Raw genomic sequence first — 23,854 nt, 5'->3', positions numbered from 1 at the left:
AAGGGTAGAACTCCAAGCACAGCATGATTTGCTTTTGACTTTTCCCATTGAACAGCAACTTCTTAAATCCAAAGGCCAATTTTATATACATGGAGACAAGTCAGGCAAATTATTAGCTGGTCAGTTTAAAGCAAATATGGCTAGAAGACAGATCTTGAAAATACGAAGACCTGCAATGGTAGATCCTTATGAAATTAATAAGATATTTATGAATTTCTATTCTAATCTTTGTACATCGGAATTTTCAGACAATATTACTTTTATAAATAGTTTTTTGCAAAAATTGAATGTACCTAAAATTTCTATTCAAGATATGAATACATTAGATGCCCTTATTAAACAAGAGGAAATAACAAGTGCTTTATCCTCTCTCCAATCAGCTAACGCTCCGGGACCGGATGGATATACAGTGGAATTTTATAAGACTTTTACTGATATACTTATACCTCACTTATGTCAAATTTTCACTGATGCTATATCCTCTGGGACTCTCCCGAATACTTTTTATGAAGCTGCAATCTCTTTTATTTCCTAAAAAAGATAAAGATTTATCTGAATGCACTTCATATAGACCAATTTCTCTATTGAATGTGGATTTTAAAATTCTTTCTAAGATCTTGGCTAATAGACTTGAGAATATTTTGCCTACTGTTATTTCCGATGACCAAACTAGATTTATTAAAAATAGATATTCACATTTTAACATTCAAAGATTATTATTATTCATTTTTCTCCATCTAAAGAATCTGAATGTGTTGTTTCTCTTGATGCAGAGAAAGCCTTTGATAGCGTGGGGTGGTCTTACTTATTTGAGGTCTTGGAAAGATTTAATCTTGGCCCGGGATTTAGTTCCTGAATTAAATTGATCTATCATGCTCCTATGGCTGCGGTTATAACTAATAATCAAAAATCTCCCTATTTTAGATTATATAGAGGTACTCGGCAGGGATGTCCTCTTAGCCCTTTATTATTTAACTTGGCCTTAGAACCCCTTGCTATTGCTCTTAGAGAGTCTAATACTGTTCAGGGTATTAAGAGAGGGGACAAATACACAAGGTTTCGTTATATGCAGATGACCTGTTAGTTTATATTTCAGATCCTAGGAAATCTATTCCTTCTATGTTATCAACAGGAATTCTGCAGATGCTGGAAATTCAAGCAATACACATCAAAGTTGCTGGTGAATGCAGCAGGCCAGGCAGCATCTCTGGGAAGAGGAACAGTCGACGTTTCAGGCCAAGACCCTTTGTCAGGACCCTTTGTCCTGCCAAAGGGTCTCTGCCTGAAACGTCGACTGTACCTCTTTCTAGAGATGCTGCCTGGCCTGCTGCGTTCACCAGCAACTTTGATGTGTGTTCCTTCTATGTTATCTATATTTTCTGAATTCAGTAGTTTTTCTGGGTATAAATTAAATTTCCATAAAAGTGAGTTATTTCCTATTAATAATTACTCGGATCCAAATCATCAAGTACCTTTTAGTATTGCTAAAAATTACTTTACCTATCTTGGTGTTAAAATTATTAAAAATTCTAAGGATCTCTATAAATATAATTTTTTTCCATTAATTGACTATACCAAGTAAATGCTTTTCTAACTTGTTTGTTTCTATCTCTCTTCAATGCCATTGTAAAGGAGATAGAATTATGATCACTATCTCCAAAATGCTTTCCCACTAATAGATCTGACACCTAACCAGGTTCATTTCCCAATACCAAATCAAGTACAGCCTCTCCTCTTGTAGGCTTATCTACATATTGTGTCAAGAAACCTTCCTGAACACACCTAACAAACTCCATCCCATCTAAACCCCTCGCTCTAGGGAGATGCCAGTCAATATTCGGGAAATTAAAATCTCCCATCATCACAACTCTTATTATTACACCTTTCCAGGATCTGTTTCCCTATCTGCTGCTCGATATCCCTGTTACTATTATGCGGCCTATAGAAAACACCCAGTAAAGTTATTGACCCCTTCCTGTTCCTAATCTCCCCCCACAGAGACTCCGTAGACAATCCCTCCATGGCGTCCACCTTTTCTGCAGCCATGACACTATCTCTGATCAACAGTGCCACGCCCCCACCTCTTTTGCCTCCCTCCCTGTCCTTTCTAAACATCTAAAACCCAACACTTGAAGTAACCATTCCTGTCCCTGAGCCATCCAAGTCTCTGTAATGGCCACCACATCATATCTCCAAGTACTGATCCATGCTGTAAGCTCATCCGATTTGTTCACAACACTCCTTGCGTTAAAATAGACACATCCCAAACCTTCGGTCTGAGCGCATCCCTTCTCTATCACCTGCCTATCCTCCCTCTTGCACTGTCTACAAGCTTTCTCTATTTGTGAGCCAACCTCCTCTTCCCCAGTCTCTTCAGTTTGGTTCCCACCCCCCAACAACTATAGTTTAAACTCTCCCCAGTAGACTTAGCAAGCCTCCCCGCCAGGATATTGGACCCCTGGGATTCAAGTGCAACCCGTCCTTAACTAAGGATAAAGTTGCATCAATGTGGAAGAAGGTTCTCAAAAAAATTTAATTGTTTCACCTAAAAAAAAGCTAAAGGGGAAATCTGGTTGGTGAGTGTGAATGGAGAAGCAAGCAAAATGGACACATACAAAAATGAATGAGGATGTCTGCTATGGCTGATTATCTGTAGTGATACCATTTTTCTCCTTTAATAACCATTAATCTGTCAACTTCAGTTTTGAATACATGAAGAAATTTCTCACCATTGCAGGGCTAAGTGGCCTACCCCTTAGTTTGAAACTGTGATCTCTTGACCTAGGCTTCCAGCCATGGAAAAATATTCTTTCTATGACAGATTTCCTGAGCTATCTGAAGGTAGAGCGTTCCTATGAAATGGTTCGTAAGCCAGAATGTCGTAAAGTGAATAAGCAATTACCATTTATTAATATGGGAAAAAATTTTGAGCGTTCCGAGACCCAAAAAATAACCTACAAAATCATGCCAAATAACACACAAAGCTTAAAATAACAGTAACATATAGTAAAAGCAGGAATGATATGATAAATACACAGCCTATATAAAGTAGAAATACTTTCCTGCACCACTGTTTAGCGCAGTGAAAATCTCGCGGAAGCGCTCTCGGCAGAAACACTCTCTCCAGTAATCTTTAAGCTATGAAGCTGCAAAATCATACCAAAAAACATAAAAATACACAGCCTATATAAAGTAGAAAAATGTATGTACGGTGTAGTTTCACTTATTGGAATCGGGAAGACTCCAATAAATTGCAGTTTCATCACAGTTAAACACTTATACGAATAATCACCTGATGCAATCGGCAATTGCCTCTGATCTGGGCCGACATTTACGTGCCGGGCGGCACCTAATTAATTAGCTTGTTTATTTCGGCTTTTTTCTTAAAGATGTGCTGGGCGCGTTCCAACTACTGCATTCTTCTCGGCGATGTATCGGTCCGCGGCCCGGAGGTTGGGGACCACTGCTTAAACTATGAAGCTGCCCTCGCCTCAGAAACCGATCAAACCACCCATGACTACCTTTAAATTCCACTTTCACAACACTTTCATCACCATCGTCCAGTGCTTTCTGTTTCAGCTTATTAAAAAGACTGACTGATTTCTCCTTAAGTATAAGGAAACTTAATGGAACGCCACGCTTTGTACACCCATCAATCCACTCAAGCAATAGACTTTCCATTTTATCCATTATTGGATGCCGACTAAGAGAGACCACTTTGCTACGAGCAGAACCAACAGTAACATCGGCAGCTTTCCGGGTTCTCTCCCTCTGCGTATAAATAGTGCGAATGGTGGACGCAGGCAAGTTCAACGCGCAGACAGTGTCCTTACTTCGTTCACCACGATCGAACCGCTTAATTATATCTAGTTTTATGCTAAGTGTAACACCCTTACGAGCTCTTTTAAGCTTTTCCGGTACCTTAGAACACATCTTGCCAACGGATGCACAAAATAAATTGAGATAAAGCACGTGTTTAAGCAATACCGGCTAGAATGCAGTTCCGGGGAAGGAGCTTGGCTGTTCAGGCGTGTGCTGCCTTTTTTCGTAACAGCGAGGTGTTGTAAAGCGAACACTCGGAAAATGGGGGCCACCTGTATATAGAAATATTCTCTTGAGCTCTGTTGAGTCCTTGTAGGTGTGCTCAATGTGGGGAAGGCTTTGCCTGTGATGGACTGGAGTGCAGACACTTTTCTTGGGTGTTGGTGTTTCCATACCAGGCCGTGGTGCAACTCGTCAGGATACTCTCCACTGTGCATCTACAATCAGTAGCCATTTTATTAGGAACAGAAGGTACTTCCCTGCAACCATCTGACTCCTGAACCAATGTGGATAACTTTACTCACCTCAACTCTGAGCGGATTTCACAACCCATGGAATCACTTTCAAGGACTTTATAACTCACATTCTCAGTATTTGTTAATTTTTGCACATTGGTTGGTTGTCACTCTTTGTGTGTAGTTTTTCATTGATTCAATTGTGTTTCCTTGTTTTCCAGTGAATGCCTGCAAGTATGTCAATCTCAAGGTAGTTAATGGTAGTTAATACGTCCTTTGATAATAAATATACTTTGAATTTTACAACTTTTGAATCAGCGCCACTCCATGCTGTGTGAACTACAACTTTTCTCGCATCGATTGTTGTGTCTAAATTCAGGAGAAACCCCTGCATCAGGGCTGTGTTCTTATACTGACTGGACAGCCAATTGTACACATGGGATATGAGGAAAGAAAGCATTGTAGCATTCTAAACATTTTTTAAAAGATTTTGAATATTTACTTTCAATTAGGTGAAAACTGCAATACCGTTCTGTAAACAACAAAAGTGAAGTCATTTTATAATTTTAAAATATTTATCTGAAAACATTGCAATCTGCATCATAAAATTTTACAACCAAAAGGTTTGTTAAACTTGCTATCCTATTTCAAAATTCATTCACAGCCCACATTTTTATAAATGCATAATTTTGAAAGCATTTTGTGAAAGGAACTGTTTATTAAAATTACAGAAATTCTAGCTCACTCACTCAATGATTTCTTGAGATTATTAGGCCGGCAGAGTCTGGAAAAGCAGCACATCTGTTGAGATAAACTGAATTATTGACAGCAGCTTCAGAATTTCTGTGTTTAGATCACGTATGTGAAAAAATGCTGCAGCTGCTGTAAGTCTTATAGTATAATAATGGAAATTTCTGACATTTTTATTGTCAGAATCTTAGCCAAATGTATCCAAGCAAATTACATGAAATAAGATAATGTTATGCCACAGTTCTGCCCAATATCACACTGCACAGTTTCATTAACATTTTAAGTGACTCCAGCCTCTTGTGCTGTGAGGTGCTAGCAAACCCACTTTTTTGGTGAATTCTTCAAATCTAGTTGGGCACAAGTTCGTTAAAAATTCCTACTACACATGAGAAGACCTGCTATGGCCCTGCAATTCCTCATATCTGCTTGATTATCCTTTGGAGAATGCTTTACGCTTGTCCTCTCACCTAGTGTCGATTTAATTACCATAAGAGCCATATGGTATAATTTTACCAAATAAACATCTGTAGAGATTTGTAAGCTGATTAACTCTGGTCTTTGCAAAGACTGATTATTTGTAATGCAATGGTCCCAGTAGAAATATAACGAATTAATTTGTTTGAAGCATTTAAGTTGATAAGAGGCATGGGCTGTATGTATTAAAGACTTGTTTAGAATTAACCACATTAGTAAACAATCACAAAGGACTTCTGGAATATTCTTATGGTATTTTTTATTTGTACCCTTAAAATTGTTGTTGGTACTCGCTTTTCAGGGTTTTTTCAACTAGTACCTTAAATATTTTGATAGTGATAAGATTTGATTTTCCTTTTGAAGATGGAAATTTTTGAACAGAGGCACAGTTTCCTAATAATTTGAGTAACCCCTGTTATATTTGGGTGCCACAGTGGCGTAGCAGTTAGTGTGACGCTAGTACTGCCCACAGCGTTCTGGAGTTCAAAGTTCAATTCTAGCACCCTTCTGTAAGGAGCCTGCACATCTTCCCCATGGAATGCGTGGATTTCCACCCCCCCCTATGCTCCAGTTTCCTCCTGCAGTCCAGAGATGTAGCAGGTTGGCTAATTGGACATTGTAAATTGTTCTGTGATTAGGTTAGTGTTAATCTGGTTGTGGGGTTGCTGGGGCGACATGGCTCGAAGGGCTGGAAGGACCTACTCTGTGCTGTATCACTAAATAAATAATATTTCTTCATTTCTTCCTCTTCACTCGTTTTGCAGCACAGATGACTTGCGCATCCAGCAACTAAGTCATTACCTAAATTAGTACCTTCTCTTCAGTAATCATTTTCTCGCCAAAAATTTCCTACGTGAAAATTCCATCAACTGACACTAGAGCGATAAACGTTAGTTCCCCACTGTATTGGCATGCTTTGCACCTGACAATCAGTGAAGCTGTAATGAACTGGAATCTTCAGTTGCTTGTTGGTACATGCATCTAATTATCAGCCACATTGTTTTCAGCCCTGTGATTCTAATGTATGATCAGTAGTCTGTCTAATTCTTTACTGGAGTTCTATTTGTATGCAGTTTATCTTTTGCAAATTTGTGAAATGCAATTTGAATGGATAAATGTAGTATATAAGCATTTGTATTGATGGTGCAATTGTAATGTTTTTGATAATTAATTATTTTTGTTCTATACTGTACGATTACCTGTCGGTGAGGAGGATCTGGTGAGGTTTTCTTTTGCAGCTCATCAAGAGAAACCATGCAGGTTCTAGGGAATTACACACACTTATTTGAAGGGTTCATCATAAACAATTTAAAGGTAGTAGATTAATGAAGTTCCTTGATCTTACTCATGATTATTCAGTCCCTTTGTAGTAGATTAATGAAATTCCTTGATCTTACTCATGATTATTCAGTCCCTTTAATCTAAGTAACCATCATATCCAACATAAAATTCAGAGTAAACTTTTTTTTAACTAAAAGAGCAGCGAGAACAGGCCACTTACTACCGTTGATATAAATAGAATGGATGTTTTTAAAGAGGCACTGACAACCATATGGGGGGCAAAGGTTAGGGTGAGGGAGTGAGAGAGAATGTGAAATAAATCATAAGATTAATGCATGTAAATGAGCAATTTCATCCAATGGAAGGAAGCTCAAGTGGTCTAGCATGGACTGATTCTTCTGAATGAGCAAACTCATTAGATAAGACTGCATGCATTAATTTCATAAATTTGCTCTGCAGTCAGAAGAGAAAGAAAGCTTTCATCCATTTGGAATGACCTGAACAACTTCCTCATTTAGCAGGGGAGAAAAATTGTGGCTCAGTAATTTACCTTGCAAATAAGTGAACTTGCCGATTAGTTTCAAATGAGTACAACACTGAATTTCACAGGATCAAAACTTTAATCATCTTTCAAAGCACCTTGAATATCTTATGTAGGAGGAGGTTGGCACTGTCAGTTTTAAGCTAGATTCTTATTATCAGCTGTGAAAAACTTCGAAGAGAATGCTTCCGAATACCTAAGAAGCTTTTGGCTAACTGTCATATTATCTCCTTGAGAGGTCTTGTGTTTGATATAGCTCACACCAAGTGTCTTGGGGCATTCACCACGTCAAAGGTGCAAGTATACAAATTGTTGCTATTATGTAATTTATTTGGGATGCACTGTCCAATGTATTCAGTTTGCACATAGACATTCGGTGCCAAGGAACTGAGTGAAAAATATTAAAGGCCGATTGTGATATTGTAAATGGACCTTTCCCCTTTGCCTTTTTGCATACCCATGTATTTGTTGCCTTGAGGACAGAAGGAAGTGGAATAGCCATTAGTGACATGATTCCTTTTCTGTTTTTACCAGATGACTTCACTTGGAAACCTTGTAGCTTCCAGTACTGTGTTTTTCTGCTGTGATATGCAAGAAAGGTTCAGGCCAGCAATCAAGTATTTTGGAGATATCATAAGTGTGGGTCAAAGATTGGTAAGTTTATTTATGTTTATTATTGTTCACTCTGAAATTAGATCTGTCATCTGCATTACAGTATAAAGACACAAATGCATTTACACACAAGGTCCCAGTCAGCTCTCAGATCTACTTCTTGGTCTACATTAACCCTCAGCCTTCATTCAAATATTTTATAATTGGATTTCCGGTCTTGTGACTGTGTGCGTCCCTCTATCTTTGATCTCTTCCGGCACTGTAACCATCTGAGATGTGCACTTTCAATTCTGGCCCTCATAGATTCTTGATCAATCACACCATCAACTGATGAGTTCAGCTAACAAGCTCCCAAGTACTTAATGCTCCCTCAGATCTCTATATTTTCCCTTTTTTCAATTGTCCTGAATACTTAAGATGTTTTTGGCCATCTTTTCTGTTACCTCCATGAGTAAACTTGTATTTTGCTAGCTAGCACTCCCACATGAGAGCTTGGGATGTAAGAAGACAAGTTGTTGCTGTTTTGAAATTTTTTTTGGCAATTCTGTGGTAAAACTATGGTATCCATTATTTTTAAAGATAAGTTATTGTACATTTTTATGTCAAGAACAGCTTTTCATGATGTCATTTATTCCTTTAGAAATGATCAGTTAACCTTAAATATAAAAACAAAATTGTTTGTAAAATGTATGCCTCCTTTTGCAGTTCAGGGCAATGATTATAATTTATTTGCTTCGGAGTATACAGGAATATCCTACATTATCAAAATTACTTTGTGTGTGTATGTCATTTCACTTTCTGGTTTTCAGATGTGTAATCAGTGTTCCTGTGAAAGAAATATTGGTTCTGCACTCAAGCTTTTAACTGCTCTGCAAAGGGTTTTTGAGCATAATACTGGAATATTGTTTGACAGATTTTTACAAATGTGGTATGAATGTATCAGAAGTGTCAGGATGTCATTTTCTTGGAGGGTATTGCCACATAAATGGGCATCACATATCCCGATTTCTGATATCTGTAGAAGCAGAAAAACAACGCTACTTGCTGTTGAATTGAAGTGAATATTGGTTCAGAGGTTATAGTTAGTAGCTGGTATAATTTCTTTTGCAATGATGCAGTAATCTAGGTTTTCTGATTAGTAGGGTTTATCAAGATGAAAAACCTAGATTGCCATTTCTAGATCTCTGCATATATTGTATATTGTGTAATTTTCTGCACATCTCTGGGAATGATGCCCTTGGAATGATAATTGTGTCACAAGTGTGATTTGCAGTGCTTTCTGATTAGTAATCTATCTATCTTAGCCTTAAATATCCTCAAAATGATCTTGTTCTGTAGCAAGGAGTTCCAGAGACTGACAGGCTTTTGAGAGAGGTGATTCTTCCTTACCTTGGATGTAAATGATTGCTTCTGTTTTTTTTATATATTCAAGGGATGTGGGATTCACAGGCTAAACCAGCATTTAATTGCCCACCCCTACTGTGGAGAAGGTGTAGGTTGAGTACCCCTTCTCGGAAATTCCAAAATCCGAATACCTCCGAAATCACAAATGGAAGATTCCACAAGGTGCTGGGAAGGTTCCCAGATGATGTGACATAGGATTGGATAATGTTGAATCCTTGTGGTTTGCGTTAAGAAACAGCAAGGGTAAAAGGACGTTGATGGTAGTTATATACAGGCCTCCCAACAATGGTTGGGAGGTGGACCACAGGTTACAACAGGAAATAGAAAAAGTGAGTCAAAAGGGCAATGTTATGGTAGTCATGGGAGATTTTAACATGGGGAAGATTAGGTTGGTAATGGATCTCAAGAGAGTTTGTCATTGTTGAATGCCTAAGAGATAGCTTTTTAGAGCAGTTTGTCATTGAGCCTACTAGGGGATCAGCTATACTAGTTTGGGTGTTATGTAATGAACCGGAGGTGATTAGGGAGCTTAAGGTAAAAGAACCCTTAGGAACCAGTGATCGCAATATGATTGTTCAACTTAAAATTTGATAGGGAAAAAGTAAATACTGAGATTGCAGTATTTCTGTGGAATATGGGAAATTACAGTTGTATGAGAGAGGAGATGGTCAAAGTAAATTGGAAGGAGCTGCTGGCAGGGATGTCAGCAGAGCAGAAATGGCGTGCATTTCTGGGGAAAATGAGCAAGATGCAGGACATGTGTATTCCAAAAGTGAACTCAAAATGTAAAATCGTACAACCATGCCTGACAAGGGAAGTCAAAGCTATTGTAAAAGCAAAAAAAAAAGGGCATACAACAAAGCAAAAATTAGTGGGAAGATGGAGGATTTGCAAGTTTTAAAAACCTGCAGAGAGCAACTAAAAAAAATCATTAGAAGGGAAAGGGTGAAAATATGAAAGCAGGCTAGTAAATAATATTAAAGTGGATAGTAAACGTTTTTCAAGTACTGTATGTTAATAATAAAAGAGAAATAAGAGTGGATATAAGACCGCTAGAAAATGAGGCAGGTGGAAATATAACTCGGGACAAAGAGATAGCTGATGAACTAAATGAGTATTTTGCATCATCTTCACTGTGGAAGACACCAGCAGTGGGTGCAGTTACTGTTACAAGAGAGAAGATGCTCAAAAAGCTGAAAGACCTAAAGGTACATAAGTCACGCGGACCAGAGGAACTGCTCTGAAAGAGGTAGCGTTAGAGATTGTGGTGGCATTAAAAATGATCTTTCAAATATCGTTGGACTCTGGCATGGTGCCAGAGGACTGGAAAATTGCAAATGTTAATCCATTCTTTTAGAAAGGAGGAAGGCAGCAGAAAGGAAATTATAGACCAGTTAGCCTGACCTCAGTGGTTGGGAAAATGTTGAGTATTATGAACAGTTTTGGGCCCTTCATCTTAGAAAAGATGTGCTAGCATTGGAGAGGATCCAGAGGAGGTTCACAAGGATGATTCTAGGAATGAAAGGGTTATCATAAGAGGAACATTTGATGGCTCTGGGTCTGTTCTCACTGGAATTCAGAAGGATAAGAAGGGATCTCATTGAAACCTTTTGGATCTTGAAAGGCCTAGGCAGAGTAGATGTGGAAAGGATGTTTCCCATGGTGGGAGAGTCTAGGACAAGAGGGCACAGCCTCAGGATAGAGGGGCACCCTTTCAAAACAGAGATGCAGAAAAATTTCTTTAACCAAAGGGTGGTATATTTGTGGAATTTGTTGCCATGAGCAGCTGTGGAGGCCAGGTCGTTGGGTGTATTTAAGGCAGAGAATGATAGGTTCTTGATTAGGCACAGCATCAGAGGTTACAGGGAGAAGGCCGGGAACAGGGATTGAGGTGGAGATTTAAAAAAACGGTCAGCCGTGATTGAATGGTGGAGCAGACTCGATGGGCTAGTTGGCCTTATTCTGCTCCAATGCCTTATGGTCTTATGAAGTGCAGATCTCTGCACACCACAGACAGTTCTGAGAAGTGACCTCACATATGTAAGGAACAAAAGTTAATGAAAAATGGAAAAACACTGCATAAAGCAACAAATGAAGATCTCAATCGTGTATTGAAAGAATAGATTCATCAGTGTTGGAGTGAACATGCGCTGCCGCACAGTGTGCTAATCATGAAACAAGCAAAGTTCTATCATTACAAACTGAAAATTGAAAGCAGTTGTGAATATTTAAGGCAAGGCATTGCCTTAAATTTTTAAAAGATTTAAAAAAATTTTAAAGATAAAGCATCCACTGATCACAAAGCAGCAGATAAATTGAGTGTTTGAAGATTGTCCTTGATGAAAATCTAACACCAGAACCAGTCTATAATGCTGATTGTTTTTGTACCTTACATAAAACTTTTTTAAAAAGAAAATACAAGTACAGTGTACTGTAATATTTTAATCAAAACATGGCATCGTAGGTGGAGACTGCCTGCTGTTGTTTGTTGTTGTTCAACGGCTAATTCAAGTATTCTTCTGATGCTGCTTTTGTTGCCCTGCACACATTATATTTTCATTATGTTAATGGTATGTAATAGTTTTTAATGTGAAGTACAAATGTGTGATGAACAAGTGTAAGACAAAGACTGCTTACCGGTAGCACATAAATTCAGAGTCAGAACTGATGATGATCCCAAGCTATCTCATTATGTATTCCAAAATCCGAAACACTTCCAGCCCCAAGCATTTCAGATAAGGGGTACTCAACGTGTATAAGCACCATGCCATACAGAAGGTGTTCTGGGATTTTGACCTAGTGATGGTGAAGGGACACCAAGTCAGGACGGTGTGTGGCTTAGAAGGCAACTACCAAGTAGTGTATCCTGATGCTTTTATAGCTACTGTGTGTAGTGGTACAGAGAGTGAATGGTTGTTGATGTGGTGTCTGTCAAAGCAGCCTGCTTTGTCGTGTACAGTTCCAAGTTGCATAAGTGCAGCATATCATCATACTCCTAACTTGCGCCTCGTAGATGGTGGACAGTTATTGGGGAGTTCGGAGGTCAGTTACTTGCTGCAGGATGCCTATTCTCTGGTCTGCTTCTTGTAGTCACATTTTTTTGCATGGCTATTCCAATTCAGTTTCTGGTCAATGGTGACTTCTAGGATTTTGATAGTGATGGAATGTCACATAGTGATTGTTGGATTTTGGATATTGTCAGTGCTTGTCACTTGTATTGTTTGAATGCTGTGTGCTACCTATCAACCCATGTCTGGATGATCAGATACTGATTCGTTATCATAGGAGATGCAAATGGAGCGGAATTTTGTACAGCCATCAGTGAATATCACTATTTATGACCTAATGATTGAAGGAAAGTCATTAATGAGATTGCCTTCTGGTTCTGGATTCTCCCATGAGAGGAAATATTTCAGCATCTAGTGTCGTGAGAGATGCATTTGTTTCAATAACATGGCCTTTCATTTTTCTGAACTTCAGTGAAGAGAATCCCTGACTGTTTACCCTTTCCACAGAGTTCCACAAGGATTATCTCAGTGAATCCTCTCTGAACTGCTTCCAGTGAAATATCTTTCCTTAAAGAGGGAGACTAAATTTTTTCACAGTGCTCTAGAACAGCTTATGGTATGAGTAGATTTAGACTTAACTACTTTTAAACTCCTACTCCATTTAAAGTAAGAGCTGATATTCCAGTAGTCTTCCCCATTACTTGCTGTACTTGTATGCCAGCTTTTTTGTGTTTCATGCACAGGGGCTCTCATTAGTTTGTGCTGCAGCTTTCTGTAATCTTCCATGTAAATAATCCTTCCAAAATGAGTAACTTCACATTTCACACTAAACTTAATTTGCCAACTTTTTGCCCACTCACCAAACATACCAGCATCTCTTTCTGAACTGTTTGCATCCTACTCATAACTAGCCCTCTCACTTATTTTTTGTCCTCCTAAAATTTGGCTACTGTCCATTTGCTACCCTTCTCCCAAGCAATGAACATATATATTCCAACTCCTGCATCTACTGTTTGGACTAATGAATTTTAGGATCCTATATTGCAACCATCGAGGCAAAGAGATTAACTAACCATAGGCTGTTTTATTTTCCTTAGTACCAATTCTGTTGTGACGGTGGTTGTATTTAATTCCTTCTCAGTATTCTGTATCATTAGAATGTTTTATAGTAACTATTACCATAAAGATGATGCAGAATATCTGTTTAACTCTTCTGCTGTTTTCTTGTTTCCCATGGCTACTTCCCCATTCTTATTCTTTTAGAGATCAATATTCACTAGGACTTATCTTCATTCTTATGCGCTTAAAGGAATTCTTACCAATTTTTGTATTTGTCACTAGTTTGTCATCATAGATTATTTTCTCATCTTTTTTGTCATCCTCTGCTATATTCTGAACTTATCCCAATTTTTGTGACTACTGTCGAATTTTACTCCTTTTTATGATTTCTTTTTAACTTTATTTGTTATCCGTGATTGGTTCATCTCTCCTTGTCCCATCTTTCTCACTGGAGTTTGTTTTTTTACTGAGTGAAATGGATTAACCTTCTCAAATGGCTGCCACTGTTTGCCTGTTGCTTTTCCAGTTGATCTGTCAGCCCAATCCACATTAGTCAATTCTATCCTCATTCTATTGTAATTTCCTTTATTAATTTAAACACAATTGTTCTGACCCAAGTTTGTTTCCTCCGAAACAGAATGCAGAGTTCATCATATTATAATCATTAGGTTTTGGGAGATCTTTTACTATAGAGGAAGTTTATATATAAAATTTCTTTCATTATCCATTACCAGATTTATAATGCATTGCTCTAGGAAAGTAGTTAAAATGAATTATATGAATTGTGTTTGGAGCTAGCTACCTATTTACAAGTTTGATTAACCTAATCCGTGCTCTGATTAAAGAGTGTCATGATTATTGTACTGCTCTTCTTACTTGAAGCTATTTGTTTCCTTTTATCTGCTCTGGTTTACAGATGCTTGTCAATATTATTACTACTTTACCAATTTGCAAAACAAGTTTTACTTTGTATGCCTTTTAAAATCATGAAATAGTGCAAACCACTTCATGAAGATCTCCTTCGAAATCTTCCCAGTACTAATATTGTTCCATCCAGATCATCCTCATGTCTTTTGTGAACACTTCTTTAGGTACATTGCAATTAAATCATACTCCATCCCCACATCTTTCAATCTTCATTCCATTTAAACAGTTTATTAATCAATTAACTCCTTCCTTCTGCAGTGGTGTCAGTTGCTGACATTCACCCTGTTAAACCTGGCCTTGTATTTTATTTTGTCACTGCCACTTGTTAATATTGTATGTGGTGGCTGGTTTATGTATATCACTTGCTGTCCCTTAATGTTGAGGCAGTTCCTTGCTTTACTTTATTATCGCCAAACAATTGATACTAGAGCGTACAATCATCACAGTGATATTTGATTCTGCGCTTCGCGCTCCCTGGATTACAAATCTATAGTAAATATTAAAAATTTAAATTATAAATCATAAATAGAAGAGGGAAAGTAATGTAGTGCAAAATAAAAACGAGAGGCAGATCCGGATATTTGGAGGGTACGGCCCAGATCCGGGTCAGGATCCATTCAGCAGTCTTATCACAGTTGGAAAGAAACTGTTCCCAAATCTGGCTGTACGAATCTTCAAGCTCCTGAGCCTTCTCCCTGAGGGAAGAGGGACAAAAAGTGTGTTGGCTGGGTGGGTCATGTCCTTGATTATCCTGGCAGTACTGCCCCGACAGCGTGCGGTGTAAAGTGAGCCCAAGGATGGAAGATTGGTTTGCGTGATGTATTGCGCTGTGTTCACGATCTTCTGCAGCTCCTTCCAGTCTTGGACAGGACAACGTCCATACCAGGTTGTGATGCACCCTAGAAGAATGCTTTCTACGGTGCATCTACAAAAAGGGTCTTTTCACTACCCTTTGGCCCCAGACAGTGACGTGTCTTTATTTCTACAATCTACATGGTCTTCTGCAATAGTAGCAATGAGTAGATTACATTAGAGAAACTACAAATAATTTAGCTAGTCCCCGATTTTAAACAGAATCTAGTGCTTGTATTTCTCTGCTGAGTGTTTATCCAGTGCCCTCATAAAACTCATTAAACTCTCCACCTGCCTTTCCTCCCAGTCTGGTGTTCTGTATGTATCCCTTATGGAATTTTAATGTTGTGTTAACTGATAGCCGAATTCAAATGTTTTCTTTCAGTCCGTAAGACATGGCAGCAGAATTAGGCCATTCAGCCCATCGAGTCCACTCTGCCATTCCATCATGGCTGATCCCGGATCCTATTCAACCCCATACACCTGCATTCTCACCATATGCTTTGATGCCCTGACCAACCAGGAAACTATCAACTTCTGCCTTAAGTATACCCATGGACTTGACCTCCTGCAGTCTGTGGCAGAGCATTCCACAGATTCACTACTCTCTGGCTAAAAAAAAATTCCTCTTTACCTCTATTCTAAAAAGTCACCCCTCAATTTTGAGGCTGTGTCCTCTAGTTCTGGATATGTCCATCATACGAAACATCCTCTCCACATCCTCCCTATCTAGCCCTTTCAACATTCAGTAGATTTTATCTCCTTGCTTTTATATTCTATTGCCTTAAAACAGATGCCAATGTTGCATTTGCCTTTTTTAACCACAGACTCAATCTGTAAGTTAACCTTCTGGGAGTATAATAGTCTGCACTTTTGTTCCTTTTACCAAAAAGCATTGTCGTACATTTTCCAACACTGTGTTCCATCTGCAACATTTTTGCCCATTCTTCTAGTTTGTCTAAGTCCTGCTGCAATCATGTTGCTTCCTCGGCGCTACCTATCCGTCCACCCATCTTTGTATCATCTGCAAACTTTGCCACAAAACCATCAATTCCATTATCCAAATCGTTGGTAAACAATGTGTAAAGAGTTGGTCCCAGTATTGACCCCTGAGGAGCACTACTAGTCACCAGCAGCCAACCAGAAAAGACCCTTTTTATTCTTACTCGCTGCCTCCTGCCTGTCAGCCAGTCCTCTATCCATGCAGGTATCTTTCCTGTGACGCCATTGGATTTTATCTTGTTCAGCAGCCTCGTGTGGCACCTTATCAAATGTCTTCTGGAAATTCAAGTAAATGACATCGACTGCCTCTCCTTTGTCCGCCCTTCTTGTTACTTCCTCGAAGAATTCTAACAGATTTGACAAGCAAGGTTTCCCTTTACAGAAACCATACCCACTTTGATTTGTTTATCATTCGTCTCCAAGTACCCCGAACCCTCATTCTTAATAATAGATTCCAACACTTTCACAACCAGAGGTTAGGCTAAATAGCCTAAAATTTCCTTCCTTTTGCCTTCCTCCATTTTTAAAGAGTGGAGTGACATTTGCAGTCTTCTAGGACCATGCCAGAATCAAGTGGTTCTTGAAAGATCATGACCAATGCATCCATTATCTCTTCAGCAACCTCTCTCAGGACTCTGGGATGTAGTCCATCTGGTCCAGGTGACTTATCCAGCTTATTACCTTTGAGTATGCCTAGCACTTTTTCCTTTGTAGTAACAATGGTACTCACTCCTGCTCCCTGACACTCATGGACCTCTGGTATACAGCTGGTGTCTTCCACAGTGAAGACTGATGCAAAATACCCATCAAGTTTATCTGTCATTTCTTTGTCCTGCATTACTATCTCACCAGCATCATTTTCCAGTGGTTCAATGTCAACTCTCACCTCCCTTTCACTCTTTTATAACTGAAAAAGCTTTTAATATCTTGCTTTATATTATTGGCTTGTTTGCACTCATATTTCATCTTTTCCCTTATAGCTTTTTTAGTTGCCTTTTGTTGGATTTTAAAAGCTTCCCAATCATCCAACTTCCCACTCACTTTTGCTATCTTATATCCCCTTTCCTTGGCTTTTATGCAGTTCATAATTTCCCTTGTCTGCCACAGTTGCCTACCCCTGCCATTTGAGAACAACTTCTGGGACACATAACTATCCTGCGCCTTGTGAGCTATTCCCAGAAACTTCAGCCATCTCTGCTCTGCCGTCAAGCCACTAGTATCCTTCTCCAATTCACCTGGACAAGCTCCTCTCTCAGGCCTCTAATTACCTTTACTCCATTGTGATACTGATCAATCTCCCTCTCAAATTGTTGTATGAACTGAATCATATTACAGCCCAGGTAGGTTGTCTCCCCACTAACCGTACTCAAAATGGAGTACTTATTGTTGGGGAGAGATGGCCACAGGGGTGCTCTTTACTATCTGACGTTCTGCCTTCCCTCTCCTGATGGTCACCCATTTATCTGTCTCCTGTAGCCTTGGGGTGAGTACCTTGCTGTAGCTCCTGCCTATCACTGCTTCACTTTCCCTAACAAGCTGAAGGTCATCGAACTGCAGCTCCAGTTCCCTAACATGGTCTCTAAGGAGCTGCAGCTCAGTCCACATGGTGCATTTGTGGCCATCAGACTGGAAATCCAACATCTAACACCCAGAACAGAACACTGGCTCTGCAGACATACCTGCTATTCTCTCAAGAGTTAATTCAGAAAAAAAGAAGTAAAAAATGAGGAATGAACTTACCTTCTTAACTTGCTCCGCCTGTTCTGCCAAAGCCTTGTTGAACCAAGGCCTTACTACTGACTCACACTGCTCTGACGATGACTGGTAGTGCTCTGTTAGGTAGTACCTCTCCTTATAGAGACTGGATTTTTAAAGCTGTTTGCCGGACCTACGCAGAAACATTTCTGTTGCATATGCGCAGTACCTATCAACTCTAGTCATAACTAATCAAATGAGAAATTCCTTCTTGTTCACTTTACCAAGGTATTAATTCATCTTTAATTTTATAATGAACTACCCTGTCATATGTCTTACTTTTTATTTGAATAATTCACATAAAAATGTAGTGTTTTTGTAGTGTTTCTCTTGGTGCTGTGAATATTCCTTTGTTATTAAAATATACCTTTCTTAAGTAATATGGGATATTAAGAGTTGCGAAATAGTTTTATGAAATGTTACTGTATATCACAGTGTGTACTTATGCAACATTATTTTGAATATTATCACCAGCTGCAGGGTGCCTACATTTTGGGAATTCCTGTTATTGTTACTGAACAATATCCAAAAGGACTTGGGAGTACTGTCGCAGAAATTGATGTCACATCAGCCAAGTTGGTTGTGCCTAAAACTAAATTTTCAATGGTTGTACCCGAGGTGGAAGCAGCTCTGAATGAAATCCCGAGCATTCAAAGTGTCGTGTTGTTTGGAGTGGAGGTACGTAGATATCTGATCTTGTATACATTAACTTTGTCCTTCACATGCCATATTCTTGCCGCTTCCTGTGAGGCTTTTGTACGTTCTCCCTGCAACTGCTTGTGTTTCCTCCGGGTGCTCTGGTTTCCTCCCACAATCCAAAGACATATCGGTTGTTAGGTTAATTGGTCATTGAATTGTCCCGTGATTAGGCTAGGATTAACTCAGGGTTTGATGGACGGCGTGCCTCAAAGGGCCTATTCTACGCTGCGTCTCAAAAAATATATAGGTGAATATTCTGTCTGTGTATTCTTATATATGGATATACATTATGGATATGATTGATATGTTTTTCCTAATTATTATCACCTTTTTGAGATAAATCTGTTCACTCTGCTTGTGATTTGGTAAGGGTAAAATTTGAACCACTGATCTTGAATTTGAAAAGCTGCTTTTCAAGAGAGACAGGCAAGTAACAAATTAGCAAGGCTCTTGCCAGTGATGGTTAGGAGTACAGTTCAGCCTGGGTACGAGCGCCTGATTTATGGGTAGCCCATACATGCAAATTACCATTTGAGAATGGCAACATGGATGGGGAATGATGCAGAGTTACAGGCATCTTTTCCCAGGTGGGAACAGGGCCCTTGCATATGAATTTATAACCCACCATCACCCCACCTCCCTCACACAAAGCGGAGAATGCTGAGCAGACTCATTCCCTCATTGAGTCAGTGTGTCCAGCTGACAGCTGCTCTGCCCACGCCTGCTCATTCTCCTGTCACAGCTTTTTTTTTGTGATCCTCTTCCCATATACTGCTTAGTTCATTTCTGATTTCCAAACTATACTCTGGGATAGAATCCTGTCATCGCCTGGGGGCCGCCGGAGAAACTTGGTCTCATTTGAAGTTCTGAAGAGGCATCTGACCATGATGGCTCAAAGTATGTGGTCATGAGCATCTGCAAATTGCAGTTCATGGATTGCATATCTAAGTACTTAAGTGTGATGCTGCCTTCTGCTTTGTCAAAGAGTGATTTTTGTGTTTATGCTTTGTGGTATTCATTCCCTCCCTCTTCTAAGACACTTTTTAAGCACACCATTTTATGCAACACACACAAAGTATATGGAGGTAAATTAACAGTTGACTTTTTGGGCTGATTTTCAGAACTGCCTGACCTGCTACTGAGTTCTGCCAGCATTTTGTGTGTGTTGCTCTGGATTTCCAGCATCTGTAGAATATCACCTGTTTATCATTTCAAGTACCCCACTTATCACTTTATCCCAAAGTTCATTGTAATCTGAAGGCAACTTTTTGAATTGGTTTGGAAAAATACATAAATGCAAATTTTGGTGTGCACTGCAACTAATGGAGAATATTGGAGGCAAAAAGACTGAATTGGACTTTGCAAGAGAGCAAGCCCTTCCCTGTGACCGAGCCCAACACAAGGAAAACTGTTGATAACAGCAAGGAATTTAATAGTAAATGATTAGAGCATTTACAAGAGGCATTATGGTCATGATTCTTCTTGTTGTGCTCTGAGCCATCATAAATTCTGCTACTGGTTATATCTGTAGGAGGAAAACTAGAATTTACACCTTTGAACCATAGAACCATAGAAACTACAGCACAGAAACAGGCCCTTTGGCCCTTCTTGGCTGTGCCGAACCATTTTCTGCCTAGTCCCACTGACCTGCACACGGACCATATCCCTCCATACACCTCCCATCCATGTATCTGTCCAATTTATTCTTAAATGTTAAAAAAGAACCCGCATTTACCACCTCGTCTGGCAGCTCATTCCATACTCCCACCACTCTCTGTGTGAAGAAGCCCCCCCCCCAATGTTCCCTTTAAACTTTTCCGCCCTCACCCTTAACCCATATCCTCTGGTTTTTTTCTCCCCTTGCCTCAGTGGAAAAAGCCTGCTTGCATTCACTCTATCTATACCCATCATAATTTTATATACCTCTATCAAATCTCCCCTCGTTCTTCTACGTTCCAGAGAATAAAGTCCTAACCTATTCAACCTTTCTCTGTAACTGAGTTTCTCAAGTCCCGGCAACATCCTTGTAAACCTTCTCTGCACTCTTTCAACTTTATTTATATCCTTCCTGTAATTTGGTGACCAAAACTGAATACAATACGCCAGATTCGGCCTCACCAATGCCTTATACAACCTCATCATAACATTCCAGCTCTTATACTCAATACTTCGATTAATAAAGGCCAATGTACCAAAAGCTCTCTTTACGACCCTATCTACCTGTGACGACACTTTTAGGGAATTTTGTATCTGTACTTCCAGATCCCTCTGTTCCACTGCACTCCTCAGTGCCTTACCATTAACCCTGTATGTTCTACGTTGGTTTGTCCTTCCAACGTGCAATACCTCACACTTGTCAGTATTAAACTCCATCTGCCATTTTTCAGCCCATTTTTCCAGCTGGTCCAAGTCCCTCTGCAGGCTCTGAAAACCTTCCTCACTGTCTACTACACGTCCAATCTTTGTATCATCAGCAAACTTGCTGATCCAATTTACCACATTATCATTCAGATCATTGATATAGATGACAAATAACAATGGACCCAGCACTGATCCCTGTGGCACACCACTAGTCACAGGCCTCCACTCAGAGAAGCAATTCTCTACCACCACTCTCTGGCTTCTTCCATCGAGCCAATGTCTAATCCAATTTACCACCTCTCCATTTATACCTAGCGACTGAATTTTCCTAACTAACCTCCCATGCAGGACCTTGTCAAAGGCCTTACTGAAGTCCATGTAGACAATATCCACTGCCTTCCCTTCATCCACTTTCCTGGTAACCTCCTCGAAAAACTCCAACAGATTGGTCAAACATGACCTACCACGCACAAAGCCATGTTGACTCTCCCTAATAAGGCCCTGTCTATCCAAATGCTTGTAGATCCTGTCTCTTAGTACTCCCTCCAATAATTTACCTACTACTGACGTTAAACTCACTGGCCTATAATTTCCCGGATTACTTTTCGATCCTTTTTTAAACAACGGAACAACATGAGCCACTCTCCAATCCTCCGGCACTTCACCCATAGACAGCGATATTTTAAGTATTTCTGCCAGGGCCCCCGCAATTTCAACACTAGTCTCCTTCAAGGTCCGAGGGAACACTCTGTCAGGTCCTGGAGATTTATCCACTTTAATTTTCCTCAACACAGCAAGCACCTCCTCCTTTTCAATCTGTACAGTTTCCATGGTCTCACTACTTGATTCCCTCAATTCCATAGATTTCATGCCAGCTTCCTTAGTAAATACAGACGCAAAAAACCTATTTAAGATCTCCCCCATTTCCTTTGGTTCCGCACAAAGCCGACCACTCTGATCTTCAAGAGGACCAATTTTATCCCTTAAAATCCTTTTGCTCTTAATATACTTGTAAAAGCTCTTTGGATTATCCTTCACTTAGACTGCCACGGCAACCTCATGTCTTCTTTTTGCCCTCCTGATTTCTTTCGTAAGTATTTTCTTGCACTTCTTATACTCCTCAAGCACTGATTTACCCCCTGTTTCCTATACATTTCATACAACTCCCTCTTCTTCTTTATCAGAGTTGCAATATCCCTTGAGAATCAAGTTTCCTTATTCCTATTCAATTTGCCTTTAATCCTGACAGGAACATACAAACTCTGCACTCTCAAAATTTCCCCTTTGAAGGCTTCCCACCTACCAATCACATCTTTGCCAGAGAACGACCTGTCCCAATCCACGCTTTTTAGATCCTTTCTCATTTCTTCAAATTTGGCCTGCTTCCAGTTCAGAACCTCAACCTTAGGACCAGATCTATCCTTGTCCATGATCAAATTGAAACTAATGGTGTTATGATCACTGGAACCAAAGTGCTCCCCTACACAGACTTCTGTCACTTGCCCTAATTCGTTTCCTAACAGGAGATCCAATATTGCATCCCCTGTAGTTGGTCCCTCTATATACTGATTTAGAAAACTTTCCTGAACACATTTTACAAACTCTAAACCATCTAGACCCCTAACAGTATGGGAGTCCCAATCAATGTATGGAAAATTAAAATCCCCTACCACCACACCTTTATGTTTCCTGCAGTTGCCTGCTATCTCTCTGCAGATTTGCTCTTCCAAGTCTCGTTGACTATTGGGTGGCCTGTAATACAATCCCACTAATGTGGCCATACCTTTCCTGTTTCTCAGCTCCACCCATAAGGACTCAGTAGACAAGCCCTCTAATCTGTCCTGTCTGAGCACTGCTGTAATATTTTCCCTAACAAGCAAGTAAGAGCATACTTTATTTTAGAGTCGATTCACACTTAGTTCAAGTGAAGATTGTAGCACTTAGATAACAACGCTACTGTTTTCATGATCACTAAGAACCAGACTAAAATAGTTAAATACATATATCTGATGAGTTCTTCAAACTATTCTGGATTTAATTTTTGTTCTGTCTTCAGACATAAATAGAAACCACTTCCCTCTGACTATTCGTAGCTAATAATTTTTTTTTACAGATTTGACATGGGCTGCTGCTTAATGAAAGAACTGGTAATTTGCTTTTGTTTTTGGATAGACTCATATCTGCATACAACAAACTGCTCTGGATCTGATTGGGAGAGGCCTTGAAGTGCATATTGTAGCTGATGCAACTTCTTCAAGAAGTATGATGGACAGAATGTTTGCTTTAGAGGTAAGAGTTTAACTTCAAATTGTGTAATATGTATGTACAGGTATATTTTAAAAATAGTTTTATTACCTGGATTCTTTCCAGACTTTAACAACATTTGCTTCTGGCAAAAGCCAGTGCATTCCCCTATCCTGTTGTGATAAATATTCTTTGTCAGTATTAAGTGTTGATTAACACTTAGAGTAACACCTTGCTATCACTGTTTGTCTTGGCAGACTGTCAGAAATTCTGCCCAGTAAAATAGCATACTTAACACACCAATAAACTGACACCTTTAACTTATCCAGTGGGAACTTATGCTGGAGACAGCACATGAAATTGGCTATCTAACAATGAGCATTGGTCCTCAAAATCTCCCTATGCACTTGTTAGATTCCTTCAATCCTCTGCTTTCTGTGGGAAAAATATCCTTATTACCTCAAAAACCTCTCATGCTCAGATAGAATTGTGTTCTGGTTTACTGATTTTGTCAAATTGCGGAGACGTAGCTTTTTCCTTTGAGGACTTTTCTGCTCCTCTTCCTGTTCATGTCTCTATTTGTATCCATATGTGGCATGATACTCAAA

General features: G+C 39.4%; 1 protein-coding gene across 1 annotated transcript in view; it reads left to right on the top strand.

Annotated features, from left to right (window-relative positions):
- Positions 1 to 23,854, top strand: part of isoc1 (isochorismatase domain containing 1) — a 43,172-nt gene that overhangs the window by 10,368 nt on the left and 8,950 nt on the right. Inside the window, exons 2-4 of the mRNA XM_063068951.1 lie at positions 7,858 to 7,977; positions 18,417 to 18,620; positions 23,175 to 23,291. Of these exons, the coding sequence (XP_062925021.1) occupies positions 7,858 to 7,977; positions 18,417 to 18,620; positions 23,175 to 23,291 (441 nt within the window). The remainder of the gene's footprint in view (positions 1 to 7,857; positions 7,978 to 18,416; positions 18,621 to 23,174; positions 23,292 to 23,854) is intronic.

This window comes from Mobula hypostoma, chromosome 16 (genome assembly GCF_963921235.1).
Source record: "Mobula hypostoma chromosome 16, sMobHyp1.1, whole genome shotgun sequence".
Lineage (NCBI taxonomy): Eukaryota > Metazoa > Chordata > Chondrichthyes > Myliobatiformes > Myliobatidae > Mobula > Mobula hypostoma.
Note: the sequence above shows the minus strand (reverse complement) of the source record. Positions and strands in the feature narration are given on the sequence as shown.